The 21,367-nt window shown below is 38.2% G+C and overlaps 1 protein-coding gene across 1 annotated transcript; it reads left to right on the top strand.

The window, feature by feature from the left end:
* The first annotated feature begins 1,607 nt into the window (after nucleotides 1–1,607).
* Nucleotides 1,608–21,277, top strand: LOC148845315 (uncharacterized). The gene is made up of 6 exons (XM_088954697.1): nucleotides 1,608–2,566; nucleotides 18,285–18,337; nucleotides 18,554–18,618; nucleotides 18,740–18,818; nucleotides 19,912–20,214; nucleotides 20,636–21,277. The coding sequence occupies exons 1-6, from the start codon at nucleotides 2,127–2,129 to the stop codon at nucleotides 20,788–20,790; spliced, it is 1,095 nt and encodes a 364-aa protein (XP_088810823.1). The 5' UTR covers nucleotides 1,608–2,126; the 3' UTR covers nucleotides 20,791–21,277.
* The last annotated feature ends 90 nt before the right edge of the window (nucleotides 21,278–21,367 follow it).

The following is a 21,367-nucleotide window of genomic DNA, read 5'->3' as shown; positions in this document are numbered from 1 at the left end:
AAAATAAGGGTAATATAAAATATGAATCCCTAATTCCCTACTGTTGAGTGTGCTTCATCCTCCATAAAATAATCCACATCCACTCATGTTCCATAGTCAAATTCATTACTGCAAACTTAAACACCAACAAAACCTTTGAATTCAAATTCGTGCCATAAAATCATATAGATTGAAAGACGAATGAGAAATGTTATTTGAAACTCAAAGTGGTAGTTCTATGGCGGAAAAGGCCCAACTATTGGATGGAAAATAGAGCAATTGATTGGTTTAGACTGAGCGAGGTGTAACTGGCTAGCTGCAGAGTTTGACCTATACTCACTAGTGCTGTGGAAAGAGGGAAAGAAAAGAAGGAAAACAGATAGATGTGGAAGATAAAAAAAGAAAGAGAGAGAAAAAGAGAATAAAGGAGGAAAGAACAAAGTATTAAAAAAAATAAGGTTTTGTTTTTTTGTTTTTTCTTTTTTTTTTGACATGATTACATTAATCGTCTTCAATTTAATTCTTTTTGAAAATTTGAAAAAAAAATGAAAGGTAAAATAATCACTTAGATATACCTATCTTAAAACCTTTGTGTAGTTAACCTTTAAGTTCATTTCTGAAATATAAGGAAATGTTGTGTTTTACCCAAAATCAAAACCCTTTCAGTGTCATGTCTTTCGGTCAGGCAACATAGTTTTTTCTAATTAAAATCTTGATTCTTGATACAGTAATTATAATTATTAGGCAACATAGTTTTTTCTAAATAAAATCATGATTCTTGATAAAGTAATTGTAATTATTAATATAGGGTGCGACTAAGACGATGTTTGTCATAGATGCTGATTTCTCAGAAATTGGTGCTACGTTGGATCCACATTAGCATTTGAAGAATCAATGATTTTTTTTTTTTTGTTTGATTGGTTAATTATGCCAATTTCTGGGAAATCAGCAAAAAATCGATCCCTGAAACTAGCTTGGGTGAGGGACCACATTTGGTGATTCCCTGATTTTTAGGCAATTCTGATTTTGTTGCTGAGTGGCATCCTATGTGGAGGAGCGAGAAGGTGTTCTAATGCTTCAATAAAAAATACTCACTCTTGAAAATCAATACCAAACAATCTCTAAAATGATTTCTAAAAAATAGGTTAGAAGAAAATGATATCAAGTAACAAAAAAGGGGGACTTTTAAAAAATCACTGACTTCAATAATCACCGATTTTCCAAAAATCAGGTGTAAAGAATCATTATCGATGCCAAACGTCACCTAATTCATTATTCTTGCGAAACTGATGGCTTACATGATTATATCTTCGTAGGGTTAGGGAACCGCATCCGCATGTCACATTCAGTGGACTCCAGCTTTTTTCTCCTCTTCTCGTACCTTCTACCCACGTCACCCACTGAGAACGCAAGGTTGTATGGTGTTTTGTCCAGCGTGGCATATCCGTACCTACATACCAGTTCCTATCAACGGTTCATTTCGTGCCACGACTCAAACGATTCCTTACTTCAACCGACGGTGTTTGTGGGCCCCTCAATCTCAACTGAATGACTGTGTCACGACACGTGTGAGGTAGTGTCTTTCCGAGAATAAACCGTACACGCGCGGTCTCGCTCCAGTCCAGCGGTTTCTCGCTCGTGCCAACTCTTTATAAAGCAACCCCAACTCTGAGTATGTGAGACAGTGAGAGTATGATTGTGTGAAGACTGTGACAAAAGATAAGTAGACGAACAGCGAGAGAGATAGAGAGAGAGGCCTGGCGTTCTTCGATTGCCTGCAAAGCCATTTCTTTGGTTAGATTTCTTCCGAGGAAAGATCAGTTTCCGTGAGAGCTATGTTTTTATTTCTAGCAGAATCTCTTCTTTTCTAGCCGAAAATATCAGTTTCAGTGCACATCTTTTCTATAAAGGGAAACATTTTCGCCGGAAATCGAGCTTCTCTGCCAAACTTATTTTCTGAAGAGAAGCATATTTAATTATTTGATACTAGCCCGTTTTTACGTAGATAAAGGAAAGAGAAATACTTATCCAGGGGGAAAAAAACAAGTGAAGATCTTTCAGTGGAACAGAATTTTGTTTCCTTTTATTTCATTTTGGCGCCAAGTGAAATAGATTAGGGTTCCGCGGGGGGTTTAGGGGTGGTGGTCATGCCGTATCTGGTCCGTGATCGTCTGTTCATCGGCGACATTAGTGACGCAGCTGAGATTCTTCAGAAAGGGAGCACTGAATTCACACATATTTTATCGCTTCTCAGCTCGGCATCCATCTCATTCTTCACTGAATGGCGCTCCAGTATAATTATTCCTGCGAAGGAAATCCGAAAAGTCTTTGTCGGAGGATCGGAAGGCGCTTCTAGCTCTGAAGATGATGTAGACAATGGTTTGAAGAAGTCTTCTCCACCAGAGAAGCTTCTTTATTCGCTTGAATATGCTGGAAAAGATTTGAAGTTCGTGAGGATGGCCACTCCTCTAAGAGATATGGAAAATGAGGATTTGCTGGATTACTTGGATGTATGTTTGGATTTCATTCACGAGAATAGAAAAGAAGGAGCGGTACTGGTACATTGCTTTGCAGGCGTGTCAAGAAGGTATTTTATGTTCCAATCCCTTACGTATAGGCTATGGCGAATATATTCTCTTTTTTTTTCTATTTTTAGGCTTTTCCATATTTGTTGTTTTTCTTTTGTTTTCCATTTTTTTTTGATCGGTATGAACGACAAAAGTGCTTTGTTAATAATTAAAGCAGAAAATTTAGTTCTCTTCATGACAGAAGGTACTAGAGAACAATACAATGCCTATAGCTGGCTCCTGATACAAATATAGTTTGGAAAGGAAAACCTAAGCCTCATGGCTGAAACCTGGGTTCGGTGCTGCACAAACTAAAGAAGACCTATCGGTCCCTTCCCTTGCAAGTGAATTGACTGATCTGGTCATACATCTGATTTGAATGGGCTGTTCAGCCTAGAGGCCGATTCCTTGGCTTCTCAAATTCTAATATAGCATCTTACTTGGGACCATCTATACTTTCTGACATCCAACCAATTACAACTTGGAAACTCCATTAACAACAAGACTTTTTCATCCTAAGGTAAAAGCAAGATTAAGTCCTTGTAACATAGGAAGAAACTCAGGTTGCAAAGAGTTTCAATATCCCACAGAGTACGAATAAATCACAGTGCCTATAAACACCATTCACTATAGTTTGGACCAGGTTACAATGGTACATCTATCAATTTATATCTTTATTCTCCCTTCTGGAGGGGCAAAGCTGAGCTATACGTCCTCTTTGTGGAGTGAAGCCTACCCCTTCTTGCCAGCTCCTAAACATGTAATCCATGGATATGCCCTTGAAGTCCTCTCTTGTGGAGATCAAATATGCTATTCTCAGAACCCCAAGATCAATAAGAATATTGTCTTCATGCTCTTTGTTCTGAATATTCTTAGTGTTCCTTTTGATCACACACCATACTGCTTTCATGCAAGGTGGAACATGATCTTCCCCCTATTAGCATCAAATGGAAGAAGGTGTAAGTTGAAAAGCTCTAAGTTGTCTGCTGGTGGTGCCCAATGAGAGCCAAACTGATGGCTTGAGATGATGATTTGAATTTAGCAATAAAGGTGGATAACGTTTTGTATATATTCTCTCTAATATCATTCAAATTACTTTTAAGAAGATTTTCTAGATTTGGTTATTCCTAAGTTCATATTCAGTTTTGATCTTACCAAGATATATATCTTAGGCCAGAAATTCACTTCAAACCATCTTCTGCTTGAGATGATGGACCGGCTTTGGGTTGGACCCCGTCCAATTCAAAATCAATTTGGATGGATTGGGTGGACCAATAAGACACTGAATTCCACCAATCTAGACTTAATGGTCCAAAGTATTTATTGGATTGGATTGAACCTGGTCCATTCATAATGAATTTATGTTGGATTGGGTTGGATTGAACTGATATCCAGTCTATTGATAGAAGATAAGAATGCATGTGTCAATGAACCTGGTTTGGGTTGGAACCAATCTAAATTTAAACCAATTTGAACAGATTGGATGGTTTGAATTGGACTGGTCCAAAATGGTCCAGAATATTCATTGGATTGGAATGGACCTGGTCCATCTGTAATGGACTCATATTAGACAGGATCAGGATCAGATTAGACCAAATCCGGTCCAATTGACACCCCTAGCCATAAGCACTTCTACATGAACAATTGTCATTCATGGCATGTCAAGAAGTAGGGCTGTCAATGGACTTTGAAAGTCCAAACCCAATCTGGCATCCTATCCAATTAAAATCTGAGTTTGATTATATACACACACACACACACAAAAATTCAAGATATATGGTTTTGTAACAATAGATTTTATATAAGTTATATATAATATAAATTAAATATTTCATATTTATATTAATTTATTATATTTGTTAATAATTAATTGCAAATTCACATCTGAGATCCCTAAATCCAATAGTTTTTTATTGGATTTAGATTTCAGTTTTCATTTATCATATTGGATTCAGATTTTTCTGTATCTGATCCGAATCTTTCCTGATAACAGCCCTATAAAGAAGGAGACCAATGGATTTTTATTAGATGCTTAATAATCCACTGGAGGAAATTATATACTATGGCAACTCCATTTATCCAATCCAATGAAGTATGACATTTTTAGGAGACTACTGGTTTTCTAAATCAGTATATCACATCTAAAAGGCAGGTACATCCCACTTATCTTTTGATTAAAAGAAACTTTTGATAGGAAAGAGTTGTCTCTTAATTTGATAGTAAAGGTGTACTGGTTTAGAAATGAGGATGGCATTATGTAGATGTAGTGGCTTCAGTCACTTTGCTTCAAAGGCTGATAATATTGATTTAAAGATGTTGTCTCTTCATTTGATAAAAAAATAAAAGAGACAAATATTACAGGTTTAGAGGTGATTTGGTAGAACGAATTTTCTACCAAATAAGAAAAAATGAGAGAATCAGTACGATACAAGAATGAATGTGGTGCACAAGCACCCTATAAGAAAAGAAAAGGGAAATAAGGATAGCCTTGCAGCCACCTTATCCTAGTAGATACAACCCATATTCACATGTAGCTATCCCTCACTTTGGTGGTTATCCCATTGGACACTGTATCCAGATAGCGTGTCTCATGTTTTCTGTTCTTTGAAACCATCAGGAGAGTAGGAGATTAAGAGAGTTCAGATTTCTAGTTAAAGATCTTGTTTCCCTTATGGTCCTTTTACTGCCATGGTCCAGGAGAGTTTCTTTGCATTCATCCTGTAGAGAGACTGGGCCGAATGGGCCCTAGTATCTATTCTTTTACTTATGTAGTGTGTTATTTATTTGTTTGTTAATGGGCCTGTTACTTATTTTTATAAGTTAATTTTAAGTTCTTGCTTAGCTGGCTGCCCACTTAAGGGCATACTTGTAATTAAGTTAGAAAATGAAGATTAACAAAAGGATTAATGAGGGGAGGGAGGAGATTATCAAACTCTTCTTCTTCTTCCTCTTCTTTTCTCCATCTTCTTCTTTTGTTATGCTGTCTTATACCTTTCTTCCATTTTTTTCTCTATTTTTAATCAAGTTTATATCAGTTTTAGAGGACTGATTTACTTCTCATCCACCACCACCACCACCACCTGAGAATCCCCTACCACTACTGGATTACTGTGTTAAAGTCAACATCCCAATCTCAGCCATGAAGTAAAGTTAGCTACTCAGAATAGAATGCTTATGGTCTATAGGACGACAACATATCATATTAGTTTTTTTTTATCAGTCGAAAAATTATTTTATCATATTTGATTGTAGATGAATTTAGTATGACTATATGACAGAATTGTTATCCCCAAGAGACCAACTCAAGTTTACATAGAAGCCCAAAACAGTTGCTGCCTCATAACTCTTTGTTTAGGAAGGGAATCAGCTATCCCATTTGCACTCCTTATCCACTTGAATTCAGCATTTATGTCCTTCGTAATCCTTCTCACTTCTCTAAAAGCATGTTTGAGAGTCCAAGGGGTTTGTCTATTACAATTTGCCCATGAGATAATTAATTTTGAATCCCCTTCCACCTCCACCTGTTTGTAACCCAATTGCTTTGCTAACTGAAGACCTTGAACATTGACAACATTTCAGTCTTCAGGGAGTTTCCTAATCTGATTGACCTTGAAAATAAAGCCAAAATCCTACTCTTAGAATTTATGATTATACGTCCTATTCTTGCCATACCTAGGTTACCAAATGAGATCCCATCAAAATTCAGTTTTACTTTGTTTCCTTTTTTTTGGGGGGGGGGGTTTCCACTCCATTCTTGTTCTTTCTTTTTCATTAGAAGATTGTGTTACCTAAGTCCAGGATATTGAGATGTCAATGACTGAGAAAATCTAAAAACTGTCCAAGGTTTTTACCCAATGTGCAATCTTTAGTTTTATGCTGTTTACCTCCTCCAAACTTTTGCTCTTTCCATTAAAGATTATACCATTCCTCTCTTCCCATACAACTGAACTAATTGCTGCCTTTGTAGATTTTAAAGCAATCTCTCTCTTTTCTTTGGTTGCCTCAAGAAGTTAGGATTGAAAATGCCCACATCTTGGGGTGGGGTGGGGGGGGGGGAGGGTTCCACTTGCAACCAAAAAGAGAAATAAAAACTCCCAGATATGGTGCTCAAACGAACAAGAGGTCAAGTGGGAGGGGGTCTTGCCACTATCCTTACATAAGAAGGAGAAAGGCAAGAATTGGACCTTCTTCTTTGTAGCATATCTCAAGTATTAACCTTTTCAAGGAAAAATTCCCAAGAGAAAGCTTGGATTTTAGGTGGAATGGGCTTACTCCAAATTTCTTTCATCGGGAAGTCCACCTCCTTGAGGATTAAGCAAAGCAATATTTTTGAAAAATGAGAAACAAGCAAAGAGACCATTTGGAGAGACTAACCAAATTCTAGGTTTAGGTCTAAGAAAATTGCCTCCAAGATGTAAGTAGGTGAATCAAGGATGCAAATTCATTTTCCCTTAGGCCTCTTCTGCAACCTAGGTTCTAGTTCCCAATCTAGGAATAGTTTCACCCTTAAGGTTGGAGAGGGTATAAAGCTATGGAAATTGATCTTTTAGTGGTATTTCCCTATCCAAAGGTCTTCCTAGAAACGAATTTTGTCACCCCTCACATCATATTGTATGGAGTTAAGAAATATAGGGTATAACTTGTGTCTTTCTTTCCAAGGGGAATTTGAAGTTGAGTGGGGGACAAGTTTAGCATCCTAGACATTACCTTCCATCCCATGAATGCTTTCTATTACCTTGTGCCATAGCCTGTCCTTTCAAAGGGAAATCTTCCCAATCTTTTACCTAGTAATGCGGTGTTTCTAAGGACAATGTTCCCTATACTTAGGCCCCCTTTCTCCTTTGGTTTACCAACCTGTTCCCATTTGACCAGATGATCCTTTTTTTCCTCTCCTAGTTCCCACAAAAAGTTCCTCGTATATTTCTCTAGTTTCCTGCTATCCTAGTCGGGATGTGGAAAGTGGAAAGGAAAATATATAGGAAGATTTGCCAACATGGCTCTAACCAAAGTGATTCTTTTGCTTAAAGAGATATAAATAATTCCTTTTCCTTGAGGCTAGTCTCTTATCAAACTTCTCCACTATTGGCTTCAGAAGAAAAATAGCCTTTTGAGAAAAAAGGACTGTTTAGAAAGTTGCAAAAATTCAAAAGAAAGTAGCAGAAATCAAAGTTCAAGAGGAGAGAAGAAGAAGAAGGTGGCGACAACTTGGGTTCAGAGAGAGATTTTCGAACATAATCCCTTCTCTTACTCCCTTGATTCTATTTCATTAAGTTAAACTTTAGTAATTTACAGAGAAGCCCCTAGTTCTGTCATGTTACACTGGGTGGTGAGTAATGTTGATGGCGGCCTGATTATCACAGTATAACATCATTGGCTTATCATGCTCAATACCCAGTTCCTCCATCAAGGATCTAAGCCACAATAGTTCAGAAACTCCATGGGCCATGGCTCTGTATTCTGCTTCGGCTAAAGATCGAGCAATAACTGATTATTTCTTGCTTCTCCAAGAGACAATATTACCTGTCACCAAGCTACAGTACCCAGAGGTAGATCTTCGGTCATCAATGTTTTCATCCAAGTCAACATCTGTGTAGGCTTCAAGTTTCATATGGCCATGCTTAGCAAATAGAATTCCCTTTCCAGGGGAGCCCTTCAAATAACACAGAATCCGCTCTACTGCTGCCATGTGAGTATCTCTGGGAGCATGCATGAACTGATTGATGCAATTGACAGCATATGCAATGTCTGGCCGAGTCATGCATAGATAAAGAAGTTTTCCAAGTAGTCTCTGGAAGACTCCCTTATCTTCTAACAATATTCCATCTGAAGCAGAAAGTTTATGGCTCATATTGATAGGAGTAGCAACTGGTCTAGCACCCATCTTCCCTGTTTCAGAGAGCAGATCAAGAAAATACTTTCTCTGAGAGATAAGGATCCCAACCTTGGATCTAGCAACTTCTATGCCAAGAAAGTATCTCAATTCCCCGGATCTTTGATCTCAAACTCTGTATGAAGGAAAGATTTGAGATCATTAATCCCTGAGACATCATTACCAGTCACAACAATATCATCAACATACACAATTAGGTAAATGGTCAAGGATCCTCTCCTCTTCACAAAGAGGGTATGATCATACTATGTCTATACATAGTCAAAGCTAACAAGGGCAGCCCTAAACCTTTCAAACCATGCTCTAGGGGACTGTTTGAGTCCATAAAGAGATTTCTTCAGCCTGTAGACCTTTCCTTTCATATCTGTTTCATACATTCATGGAGGAAGAGACGTATAGACCTCCTCATGTAACTCTCCATTTAGAAATACATTCTCTACATCCAGTTGATAAAGTGGCCAGTTTAAGTGTGCAGCCAAAGATAGCAGAATTCTCACAGAAGTCATCTTGGCAACAGGGCAAAGGTCTCCAGTTAATCAATCCCATATGTTTGTGTATAGCCTTTTGCAACCAGCCTAGCCTTGTACCTTTCAATGGTGCCATCAACATTATATTTGATAGTAAAAACCCACTTACAGCCTACTGGATCCTTCCCTTCAGGCAAATCAACCACTTCCCAAGTGTCATTCTTGTGTAGGGCATCAATTTCTTTCTCATAGCATCCCTCCATTCTGGAATAGTAAGAGTTTCTGACACAGACTTGGGTATTGGGTTAGAAGCAGCAGAAGAAAGGTAGGCAAAATATGAAGGAGAGAGCAAACTATAAGAAAGGTGTTTGGAAATGCAATGTGTAGTACACTTCCTTTTTCCTTTCCTAATCGCAATGGGGATATCAAGGTCTGGGAATGATGGTTCCAAAGGGGCTGTAACAGTACCTGTTGTCTCATCTGTAACTGGAAGTGCATGAGTCTCATGTGTTGTAGGGAAAACAATCTGCTAATTTCTAGTTCTCTGCCATTGGTACAACCTGTGATTAAAACGAGGGCGAGGAGGTAAAGGAGGAGGAATAGGAACATTGGAGTGAGAGTGAAGTGATTGATCCTCCCTTGACTCATTTGAAGGAGGAAGAGATTCGGCAAAAGACTCAACTGGGACAGGAAGAGGAAGAGCAAACACCTGTGACAAATCCTCCCCCTTTGGACAATGTCTCTCTAGAGAAGAATCATAAAAGGAAGAAAGCTCATCAAAGGTGACATCCATTGAGACATACCGAGTGCTAGTCTTCGGATCAAAACAACAGTATCCCTTCTGTGTGGGGGAATAACCAAGGAAGATACACTTGTGGGCTTTTGGTTCAAATTTATGTCTCTAGACACTTGGGATATGTACATAACAAGTTCCACCAAAGACACAAAGAGGAATAGAAAAAAGATCATTGCCTAGATGAAGAAGACTGTAGGGAGACTTAAACCCTAAAACCCTGGATGACATACGGTTTATAAGGTAGGTAGCAGTGAGAACAGCATCACCCCAAAATTTTGTAGGGACATGTGAGGCAAATAGAATACTTCTTGCAACTTCAACAATATGTCTATTTTTTCTTTCAGCAACCCCTAAATCAGTGAGATAGCAGGTCAGGTTTTTCTCAAAATATTCTTTTGCATTGTTGGATCTGAAAATTTTAATTCTAGTATCAAACTGGGTTAGGACAAATTCATGGAATTGCCTCACAAGTCTGGGAACTTCATCAAAAGTATCCAAGTGAATTGAGAAAAGTCATCAATGAACAAGATAAAATATTTGTAGCCACGCATAAAAGGTAAGTGGTAAGTTCCCTACACATCAGAGTGCACAATATTAAAAGGAGAAGATCTTTTATTACTTAGATGATAACTGTTTCTACAATGTTTTGACAGTTCACAAGACTCACAATGAAGATTGGACAATCTAATTCCCTTAAATAATTATGGGAATAAATGACTTAATGCAGAAAAAGAAAGATGACCCAAATGAAAATGACATAACATGACTCGACTGATGGACTCTTTAGATGTAGACCCCAAAACAACTTTTCCAGGTTGTTCATGGCACTGTCCAGGAGTATCCAGCAGATATATTTCATTCGCCTCATTGCCACTCCCAATCACCTTCTGAGACTCCAGATCCTGAAAAACACAGTAGGAAGGGAAGAATGTTACACAACAGTTTAATGACTTAGGCTACTTACAGATAACAAGTTTGTATTTAGTCTGGGTACATGAAGAGCAGAAGGGAGAACCAAGGAGTCTGTAGCCTTGATGGTTCCGTTGCCGGAGATAGGGGCAAGAGAGCCATCGGCTAGGGTGATTTTGTCACATCCAGGAAGTAAATCATATGAAACAAACAAAGTAGAAAGGCTGGTCATATGATCAGAAGCACCTGAATCAATAATCCAAGGAATCCTACGATTACATGAAATGGTTGCATGATTGGTAGAAACCCGTATACCTGAATGAGCAAATGTAGAAGAGATTGAATTTTCTAGAGGATTGGAAGAAGAGGTCACACCCTCTAGGTGACTGATCATCCTCCCAAACTTCTCATATTTTGCTTTCATAGCTGCTAACTGCTCACTAGCTGTCATCTCTTCAGTTTGGTATCTGTCACTATTTGGACCAACAGCAACATTGGCACTCCCTGCCTTTATATTATCAGACTTCTTCTGAAACCGAAGTGGTAGGAGCTCAGGATGCAATTTCCAGACTTGCCTTTAGTGTGTTTTGGCTTTTTACAGTATTCACAGATAATCTTTTTCTTCCCTGAGCTACTTGGAGTCCCTGCAACCCCCTTGGGTTTCACTCCCATATTAGCAAAGTGATCATTTAGACCAGCCCCTTGGACTTGGACAAGTCTTTTGCTTTCTTCACTACTTACCGAGGCATATGCTTGAGACAATGAGACACTATCATTGGATAAAATATTTTGCTTTGTAATGTCATACTTTGGATTTAGCCCTGTCAAGAACTCAAACACCCTGTTTCTCTCAACCAGTTTTCTATAGTTCTCAGCATCCTTAGTGGTGTCCCAGGCTATAACTTCTATCAAATCTATTTCTTGCCATAAAGACTTCAATGTTGAGAAGTATACAACTAATGGTTTCTCCCCCTGTCTCAAATTCTTCACATCACTTCTCAACTTGTAAACCCTGGCCACATTTAATTTTTGGGAATATGTTTCAGCAACATTATCCCAAATTTCCTTTGCTGAATTCATCCACAAATAGTGCTGACTAATCTGTGGTTGCATTGAGTTCACAAGCTATCCAATAACAACATAATTTTCTTGCATCCACTTTTCATATGATGGATCATCTTCCGGAGCAGCCTTTTTGCTCCCGGAGATAAAACCCCATTTGCTTCTACTACAAATATGAATTTTTACTGATTGTGACCAATCCAGATAATAAGTTCCATCCAGCTTGACTATAGTAACAACTAGTAGAGAGTCTATAGAGGCTCTTGGAACTTGTCCGGATTAAGCAACATGCTTGTTTTCAAAGTCTGAGGAGTTATTCTTAAATACTTCAAAAATGACTTCAAACAACTTCGAATAACAACAAAGACATAACAAAATCTGTGTTGTGAGCCAACCTCTATGCAGTCGTACCAATAACCTGCATCACACCTGGAAGCTGGGAGAAGCAGAGAAAACTCAGCCACTCCTTGTAGACTTCACAGAATACCAATCCACTTGATTCGATCTTCAAGATGAAGAATGAGAAGGCCTTCAGTCACTGAGCGCCCAAGTCAAACTCCTTGTGGGGCCCACAATAAGATTTCTCTAGAAAATTAGGGTTTTGGGCAACACACTTGAATCTGTCAAGAGGACGACAAAACCAGTCCCCTTCTCTCCAGAAAACACTAACAATTGGGCTGAAATAGGTTTCTTTAACTATTCATACGATTCAGTTCTCGAGTGTGTATGGGAAAAAAGATGTAAAAAAGGGAAAAACAAGCTTGCTCTGATACCAAGAAGAAAAACAACCTTTTGAGAAGAAAAGACTGTTTAGAAAGTTGCAAAAATTCAAAAGATAGTAGCAGAAACCAGAGCTCAAAAGGAGAGAAGAAGAAGAAGAAGGTGGCTGCAACTTGGGTTCAGAGAGAGATTTTCGAACATAATCCCTTCTTTTACTCCCTTAATTTAATTTCATTAAGTTAAACTTTAGTAATTTATAGAGAAGCCCCTAGTTGGGCAGAAAATTAAAAAGACATACTAGGCCATTCGGCCCATCTTCTCTACAGCTTCCAAAAACCATAGGACCTAGGATTTCCTTCCAAAGGCAAACCTAAGTAAATCATAGGCTGGTTCCTAACCTCACAACCCAACAAATCAACAAAATAAGGAGTTCCCCTTCTTCCAGTTTAATTCCTACAATTCCACTTTTACTCTAATTGACCCTCAATCTAGAGATACACTCAAAATTGTCAATCAACACCTTCAGATTTTTCACCATTTATGGGTCAACACCCTCACAAAATATGATTGTATTTTATCATCAATAAATTGAAGATGGGAAACAACAACTTGTTTTCTATCAATCCTCTAATTCCTTATCAAGCCATGTACATTGTCTTTCACTACCATTTGCTTAAGACCTTTGTAACTAAGGTGAAAAGGAACGGAGATAAGGGGTCTCCTTGCCCAATCCCTGTCTTAGCCAAGAAAAAGTCTTTTGCAACGCCATTGAGAAGGATTGAATAGTGCATTGAGCTAACACGACTTTCAATCCACAACCTCCATCTTGCTCCCAAACCAAGCCTCTCTAAACTCTGGTAGAAACTTCTAATCCACTAAATCATAGGCCTTTTCTAAATCCACTTTACATATTAGACACTTCTCTCCACTCTTTCTTTTTTGTACAACACACTCATTAGCAACTAAGATTTGGTCCACAATCTGCCTTCCTTCAACAAAAGGACCTTGGAAGGGTGAGATCACTGAGGGTAACACCTGCCTAAGTCTCTTAGGCAGAGCCTTTGGTATGATCTTATAAAGACTTCTAATCAAGCTTATTGGTCTAAAGTCCTTTGGAGTTTTTGTCTCTCTTTTTTGACACCAATGGAGTAACAGCAGAAATTTTCAGTTCTTTGAGGGGTTTGAGGCAAGGGGACCCCCTCTTACCAACGCTATTTGTGTTGGTGGTGGAAGTGCTGAGTAAACTGATTGCTTTTTTCTTTTTTTGATAAAATAAAATAAATTTCATTAATTGAAAACTAATGCAGTTACAAGTTTCCCATGGAGAGGTTGCATCTTGTGCCTTTCCATGGGTTGAATGTAACTCTTATTTGCTGGTTTAATAAAATCTTACTCATTTATCAAAAAAAAAAAAAACTGTTGTCTGGTCTTAAGATTAATTTAAGCAAGAGCATTACAATAGGGGTGGGAGACGTTCAGCACTCTGTGTTAGAGGAGTGTGCTGGAGCATTGGACTGTCTGGTTGGGAATTTCCCTTTCTCTTATTTGGGGCTTCCAATTGGGGCTAGGGGCTAGGGATGTTGCTACTTCAATATGGCAACCTGTGTTAGAAAGAATTCAAAGGGAGTTTCTGGGGAGTGTGAGATCTGAGAAAAAAGAAAATTCCTTTGGTCAAGTGGGAGTTGGTGTGTAAACCTAAAAAACAGGGGGTTCTAGGGGTGAGGAGGGTGGGGGTTTTCAACAAAGCTTTGTTTGGGAAGTAGGTGTGGAAGTTTGGAAGAGAGAGGGAGGCACTTTGGAGGAGAGTGGTGGCATGCAAGTATGGCGTGGTGAATTTTGGGTGGGATTCAAAGGACGTGAGATACTCTTATGGAGTTAGTGTATGGAAAGGGATAATGAGCTTCAACTCTCTGATGGTTCCTCATTATTCTTGGAAAGTGGGGGGTGGGTCTAGCATTAGGTTTTGGGAGGATGATTGGTCCGGAATTGGGAAGTTTTGCGAGATATGTCCAAGGCTCTACAGTTTGGTTTGGGAGGGAGTGCATATTGTTATGAAATAATTAACGGATCTGTGGTTTGGACTCCAAATTTTAGAAGGCCTCTTTTCAACTGGGCGATGGAGGAGTGCTTGGAGCTGCTATCAAAACTGTGCAGTCAATGGAAATTAATCCCTCAGTTGCAGACATCAGGTGGTGGAAGGAATGAAAGGATGGGAAATTCACAATCAAGTCAATGTACTCCATTTTGATCAGATATCAGGTGGAGACTGATTCAATTTGGGGAGTGTGGGGGAAACCAGCGCCCCAAGGGTGGAAGCCTTTGTCTGGCTGATAGCCAGAGTTGCTTATTAACACAAGCCTTTGTTTTCCTTTGTAATGATGCAGTGTATTGATGGGGATGACCTCTTGTCACCTATTTAAGTTGTAATTGTTTTTTATTTTTATCAATCAAATCTTTTCTTTATTTATCTTTGAAAAAAGAAAAAGGTGGCATTTGCCTTAAGGGAGATCTCTCCTTTATGGAAACACTCTTCAAAGACTTCCAAAAGATCCGATTTTAGAAAGTCCCAACACTCTTGGTAAAAAGCCATAGAAAAACCATCTGTTTTTGGGCCTTTGGACCTCTCCATTGAGAAAATTGCTTCCTTAATTTCTTCCACAGGAAAATTCCTTTCCAACACCTGGGATTGTTCCTTTGAAATTTTGTCCCATTCCAAATCCAAAAAATCTGACCTATTCCCATCTGGATCTGAAAAAAAGGGCCTTAAAGTGATTCATAAAAATCCTAGTAATCTCTTGATCCTCTCTTAACTCCTGACCTTCCACTTCCACACTATAGATAGTGTTTTTTCTTTTTCTACCATTTGCAAGTGAGTGAAAGAACTTGGTGTTACCATCCCCTTCTACAAGCCATTTACACTTGGATTTATTTCTAGCAAATCTCTTCTTTCCTTAAGATCTCTTCTAGTTCTAGCTTTTGTTTCCACCTTTCCTCTCTTTTTTGATAATTAAAATTTTAATTCATTAATCAAAAGGATAGATCAATTACAAGTATCCCTGAGAAAGGTGTGAGGTGCAGCCTTTCTCAAAAAAGAAGGTTACATCTAAGTATCTAACCAAAAAGAAGAAAAAACTGAATAACAAAATAATTACAAAGCAGCCCAAAATAGGTGTTCCCTATTCCCTATTGACCCCTTCTTTAACAAGAGAATCAGCTATCTTATTTGCAGACCTTCGTATCCATTGGATTCTCATTGTCATGTTCCTTGTTAACCAAACCACTTTCTTAAGGAGACCCCTAAAGCACCAAACAACCAACTCTTGACCCATCAACCAACCCACAATTACCCTGGAATCACCTTCAATTAGTAGCCTCTCCACACCAAGTTGACTTTTCAATCTGAATCCCTTGTATGACAGCCAGTAGCTCTGCCTTCCCAAATCCACTAGGCCTGAGAATAAGGTTAAAATAGTGCTGTCCTTATCTCAAGACCCCACCTATGCCAGATGGGCCAGAGTTACCTTGGCTACTTCCATCAAAATTCAATTTAACACAATTTTCAAGTGGAGGAACCTAGTCTACAATGGTACTCTTCTTACAAGAAACTGCTAGCCACTATTATCTAGCTTCTCCAAAGATCATTGAAGGATAAAGACTGGAACAAGCTACTCGTTCTCAACCAAGGCATTACCCTTGTCAATATGCACTCTTTGACTTCTAAAAGGCATCTTATCTTGAAAAATTCTTGCACTTCTTTCCTCCCAAATTGTCCAAACAGAGGCTGTTCTAATACATTTCCACATCACCCTCCCTCTTTTTTGGGCCAAACAAAAGTTGAGTGTTCAAACAGCAAAGCTGCTTCTACTGGTAGATCCCTCTTGCATCCAAAAAGAGCAAAAATCCAATTCCAAATAGCAACAACAAAAGGGTAGGATAAAAGTATGTGGTTACAATCCTCACCATTAGTTTTGCAAAAAGCCAAAACGAGGACAAGCACAAGTAAGGCCTTTTCTTCTGTACTTTGTCCAAAGTATTTATCTTCCCATGGAATACTTCCCAACAAAACACAAAAATCTTAGGGGGAATGGGCCTAAGCCATACTTCCTTTACTGGGAAAACCGAAAAAGTAGAGGAAGAACAAAGGACCTTGAAGAGGAAGCAACAAAAAAAGAACCTTTTGGAGAAGGACACCAAATCCTTTTGTTTGGTCGAGGAGGATTCAAACAAACATTACCCAAAAAAAGAAGGTCTGTAACACAAATTAACTCATCATCCCTCATATCTCTTTGGAAACCAAAGTCCCAATTCAAAGACAAAGGGGTGATGGGAGAGGAGAGACACCTAGTAACAAGTTCTTTTTCTGTGCAAGGAAATGGAGTAGAGAGAGAGAGGGGGAAAAGGATCCTTTAGGGATGAACTACCCACCTAAACATCTTCCCAAAAGTTCACTAGGTTCCTAGAATAGACATAATACATGATATGTTGAATGCATTGGGGAAGGATACAATTAATTGCTTTCCATGATGAATCCAAAGTAGCTTAACGTGATAAACCAACATCCCTACCATTCTCCAAAAAACCAAGGATACTACCAATCACCTTATGCCACAATCTTTCTCTCTCCAGATGCCATCTACACAATCATTTACCTAGTAAAGGCACACACTTACAAACTAAGTTTCCTAGGCCAAGATTTCCCTGTTCTTTGGTCCTACAAACTATCTTCCAACTAATTAAATGGTTCTTTTTCTCCTCTCTAGGTTTCCGAAGAAAATTCCTCATCAACTTCCTTAATTTCTTAGCCCAGTAAGTTGGTTAAAGTGGCTCTAATCATGGTAACTCTACCTCCTAGGGAGGTGTAATTCTTCTTCCAAGTAGCCAACCTGTTTTCAAATTTTTTCAATAAGAAACTGGAATATACTCTACTTAGGGTTTACACCTAGTGGAAGACCTAAATAGGACAAAGGCCAAGAGGGGGTAGGACAATCTAAACACTTTGCAATGGACCCTATTTTCTTTCTTGGAGAGAGAGAAAAGAGAGAGGAGAGGAGAGGAGATAAGAGAGAGGAGAAGAGAAGAGAGAGGAAAAAAGTTTGGGAGTCAAAAAGTGTTGCTGGTGGCGTCCAGCTTCATTATTTATAATGATATAACATAATAATAAATGGGAGATTATATTTATACCCTTGGTGGCACACCCTTATAATAAACTGATTAAAAGAAGAAAAGAACAAGCTGACAACATCCTAGGCTGACAGCACACTAACAACAAAGATAAAATAATAAAACTAACAACACTCCCCCTCAAGTTGGGCTGAATATGTCTATCATGCCCAACTTGTCACACAACTCATTATTCCACTAGTGTGGAAGCCCCTTTGTGGGGACATCAGCTAGTTTCTCCTTGGAGTTGACATAAGGAGTACAGATTTCTCCCTTTTCCATTTTTTCCCTTATGAAGTGCTTGTCCACTTCAATGTGCTTGGTCCTCTCGTGCAGGACAGGATTGTTGGCAATGCTTATGGCTGCCTTATTGTCACACTAGAGTGTTGCCCTGTTAGTCTGTTGAAAAAAACTGATGGGCCCGGGTTGCCAAGATAGGAAATATTGAAGTTGAGTTTAATGCTTCCCATCTACAGGGCTATTCATGTAGCCAGCAAAAAACGTAATATATATTTCTAATGGTTGGAAGTTGGAACCACTTCCAATGCTGTTTCTTATAGTGAGTATTTTCCTGTCAATTCAGTCCTTTTGAAGTTCATTTAAAAATGTAATCTTGTGCTCATGTTAATCAGTGATAAATTTCATTTCATGTACATGAAATTTGCCTTTTCAAAGTCTCATCTTTAATCTTTCTCTTAGCATTTACACCCCTTGTTTGCATGTGTTTATTGCAGTGCTGCTATTATTACAGCATATCTGATGAGAACTGAACAACTATCTCAAGAAGGTTCAAACAAATCCATTATGTTCTTGGTGTATTATTTGTTACATAGATATCTGGCTATCGGACTTCAGTTGTTTTTTAATAGATGTTGTTTTCTTATTTATCAAAAAAAAAATGTTGTTTTCTTTGTGATATGGTTTGGAGACTTTAGACAAATGAATTTTCATATTTTGTTCTTCATTTGGGTTTTGCCTTGTCTCTTTCCATATGTTCCTGCAGATGCACTTGAATCTCTAAAGCAAAGTTGTGAGTTTGTTTGTCCGAATGATGGATTTATGGAGCAGGTGATACAATGCTGTGCTATATTTATGATTTATACATGGAGAAATGATTTTAAGATTTTACTTAATATTTTGCGAAGGCCAGTAGTAGAACATTTATACTATTTTCCTTTTCTGAATGTAGTTAAAAATGTTTGAAGACATGGGTTTCAAAGTTGATACTGCAAGTCCCATATACAAGCGTTTCCGTCTAAAAGTGTTGGGTAGGTCTCAACACTTTCTGTTTGGTTAATTTTGAGATCAGCTGCTTTTCCTCATGAAATGAAAATTTCTTCGAACACTCGTATATTCAGCGTTGTCTTATTTTTGTTCTTGACCTTTCCTGTTGTCTTTCATAACTGGTCTCACTATTATAATGCTGTAGTTTTTTACTACGCATGTAATGGATAGTAGATGAATACTAATCATATTCTTGCACTAATATGTTCTTTTATGTTTGTCCATGTCAGATGTGTATATGCCTTTTCTCATGGTGGTTGTCTGGTAATTACACCACCTGACATGAACAACTGTAAAAACACTGGTGATACATCTGTAATTTTTACATGCTAGAGTAGGATTAGCATTCCTCTGGAAAGTATGGCCCAATATATTTAAGTATACATTCTCTGTATGATTCTGGAAACGATTCTTTTAAATAATCTTCTGAATTATGATTGATGGATGGTTGGAAGATTGAGTAGATAGACTATGTATACTGGATGAGGGAGGCAGGGAACATGTGGTATTGCATTTATAATTGTTCAGTATTATCTATTTTAGTATCTCCCATGGTAGTATGTTCTTGCCTTTTCTCATATTTTCTTGTTATTAAGCAAAACTGCTTCCTATGATAATTTTTTATCACTGTGCTCCTTCCAAAATGACCCCATCATTCCCAAATGTGTCAATCAGTTACTTAATTGTTCTCATATTAATTCTGTATTTCTTTAGGCTCAGTTTGGAAGGAGTACAAGTGCAATTATGTAGAGTGCAAAATCTTGTATTTTTTATTATTTTACTTGTATTTGTACTGTACAAATTTGCATTTGTACTCCTAGGCTCAGTTTGGAAGGAGTACAAATGCAAATATGTAGAGTAGAAAACCTTATAATTTATATTACTTTGTATACATTTGCACTGTACATATTTGCATTTGCACTCTTTCCAAACTGAGCCTTATGTACAGTGCAAATACATACAAAATAGAAGGTTTTGTTGTTGCAATTTGAAACTTGCTATTGTTATGGTTATTCTGATTTACAGGATAAAATTCATTTTGTGCAAGAGTGGTAAAATGGGTGGTCATGGGTTCAGGTGATTGTTATAACCGTGGTGAGAGGATAGACAGTTCTAAGTTTGGGGCTGATCCTGGTCTGTCTACCAAAGTTACATCTGTAGCAGCATCTCCAGGTGGAGCAGTTGAGTCCATTCCTGCCTATCGTTGCAAGAAGTGCAGGAGAGTTGTTGCTCTCCAAGAGAATGTTGTGGCTCACACTCCTGGTGAAGGCGAGACCTGTTTTGAATGGAAGAAACGAAAAAGTGGCAATCCTTATAACAGGCCAGCTGAGTACGAGTGCTCCTCTATCTTTGTTGAACCCCTGCGTTGGATGACCATAGGTATAAACCTTCGACCTTCCTCATTTAAATCATTCCAAGCTCTAACTTCATGCCACATCGTTTGTATCTAAAATTAATGGTTAATTGGTAACCAAGGTTGTAATTTTTGGTTACAAGTTACGGCTCGCTTAAATCACCATATAGCATGCTTCTTCTGGTGTGTTCTTAAGCTTTAGACTAATACTTGCATTTAGTTTGGACATTTGTCCCTACTCATAGCATATACCATTGTACTGACCGTAAATGATGAGGAAGATGATATAATAAGTTTCACTTGACAAAATGATAGCTATGGGTTGTGGGTAATTGAATGTGTATTCAACCCAATTAATATTATAGTATATGTATCAGACTATCAGTACGAGTTTAGCTGCATATTTGGTTACTGCATTATTAAATAGTTCTTTTTCTTCTCATCCAGTTGAAGAGGGTGGGTTGGAAGGCAAGCTGTCATGTGCCTATTGTGATTCTCGCTTAGGTTACTTCAACTGGTCAGGTATCCAATGCAGCTGTGGGAGCTGGATCACTCCCGCCTTTCAGCTTCATAAAAGTCGAGTGGATATCAGCACTGTTTGATATATCTCTTGAGAGCCCACAAGGATAAGAGCCTTTGTCCTACAAGCCAAGTTGTGGACAGTCTTTGCTTATCCTGGGTAAATGAGGAAGGAAATTGCAGAATGGGCTAATACATTGCCCAACATCTTATCAATAAAAAGTTCAAAATACTCCTGCTGCTTTATATGGTAGGCAATTCTAGGATGTAAATTTTTCTGCTGAGCTTTTTCGTGTGGACTTTGCTTTCTGTACGATGATGGGTTTGAGAAGCTGCAATCGGAGCTATTTAGGTAGAGTGATGGGTTTGAGAAGCTGCAATCGGAGCTATTTAGGTAGAGTGAATTCAAGCTTCTTGTGGTCATATACATTTGCCATATATATATTATTGTTTTAATAGCCAGAACTACTTCATCACCTTTGTTTTGTTCTTATCAAAATACCTTATACAATTGAAATAATTCTAATGTTTCAATGTATTTATGCATTGCAATATATTTAGGAGACAAAATGTGTCTATATACTCTATATTTATGTTATAAGCACGAATGAGTAGGGGTGGCCACAAGCCAATCTTCTTACGAGCTAGTTGAGCTTGGCT

This window comes from Nelumbo lutea, chromosome 7, assembly GCF_056320005.1.
Source record: "Nelumbo lutea isolate HS-2025 chromosome 7, American lotus-T2T, whole genome shotgun sequence".
NCBI lineage: Eukaryota > Viridiplantae > Streptophyta > Magnoliopsida > Proteales > Nelumbonaceae > Nelumbo > Nelumbo lutea.
This window is presented reverse-complemented; position numbering and strand designations above follow the sequence as displayed.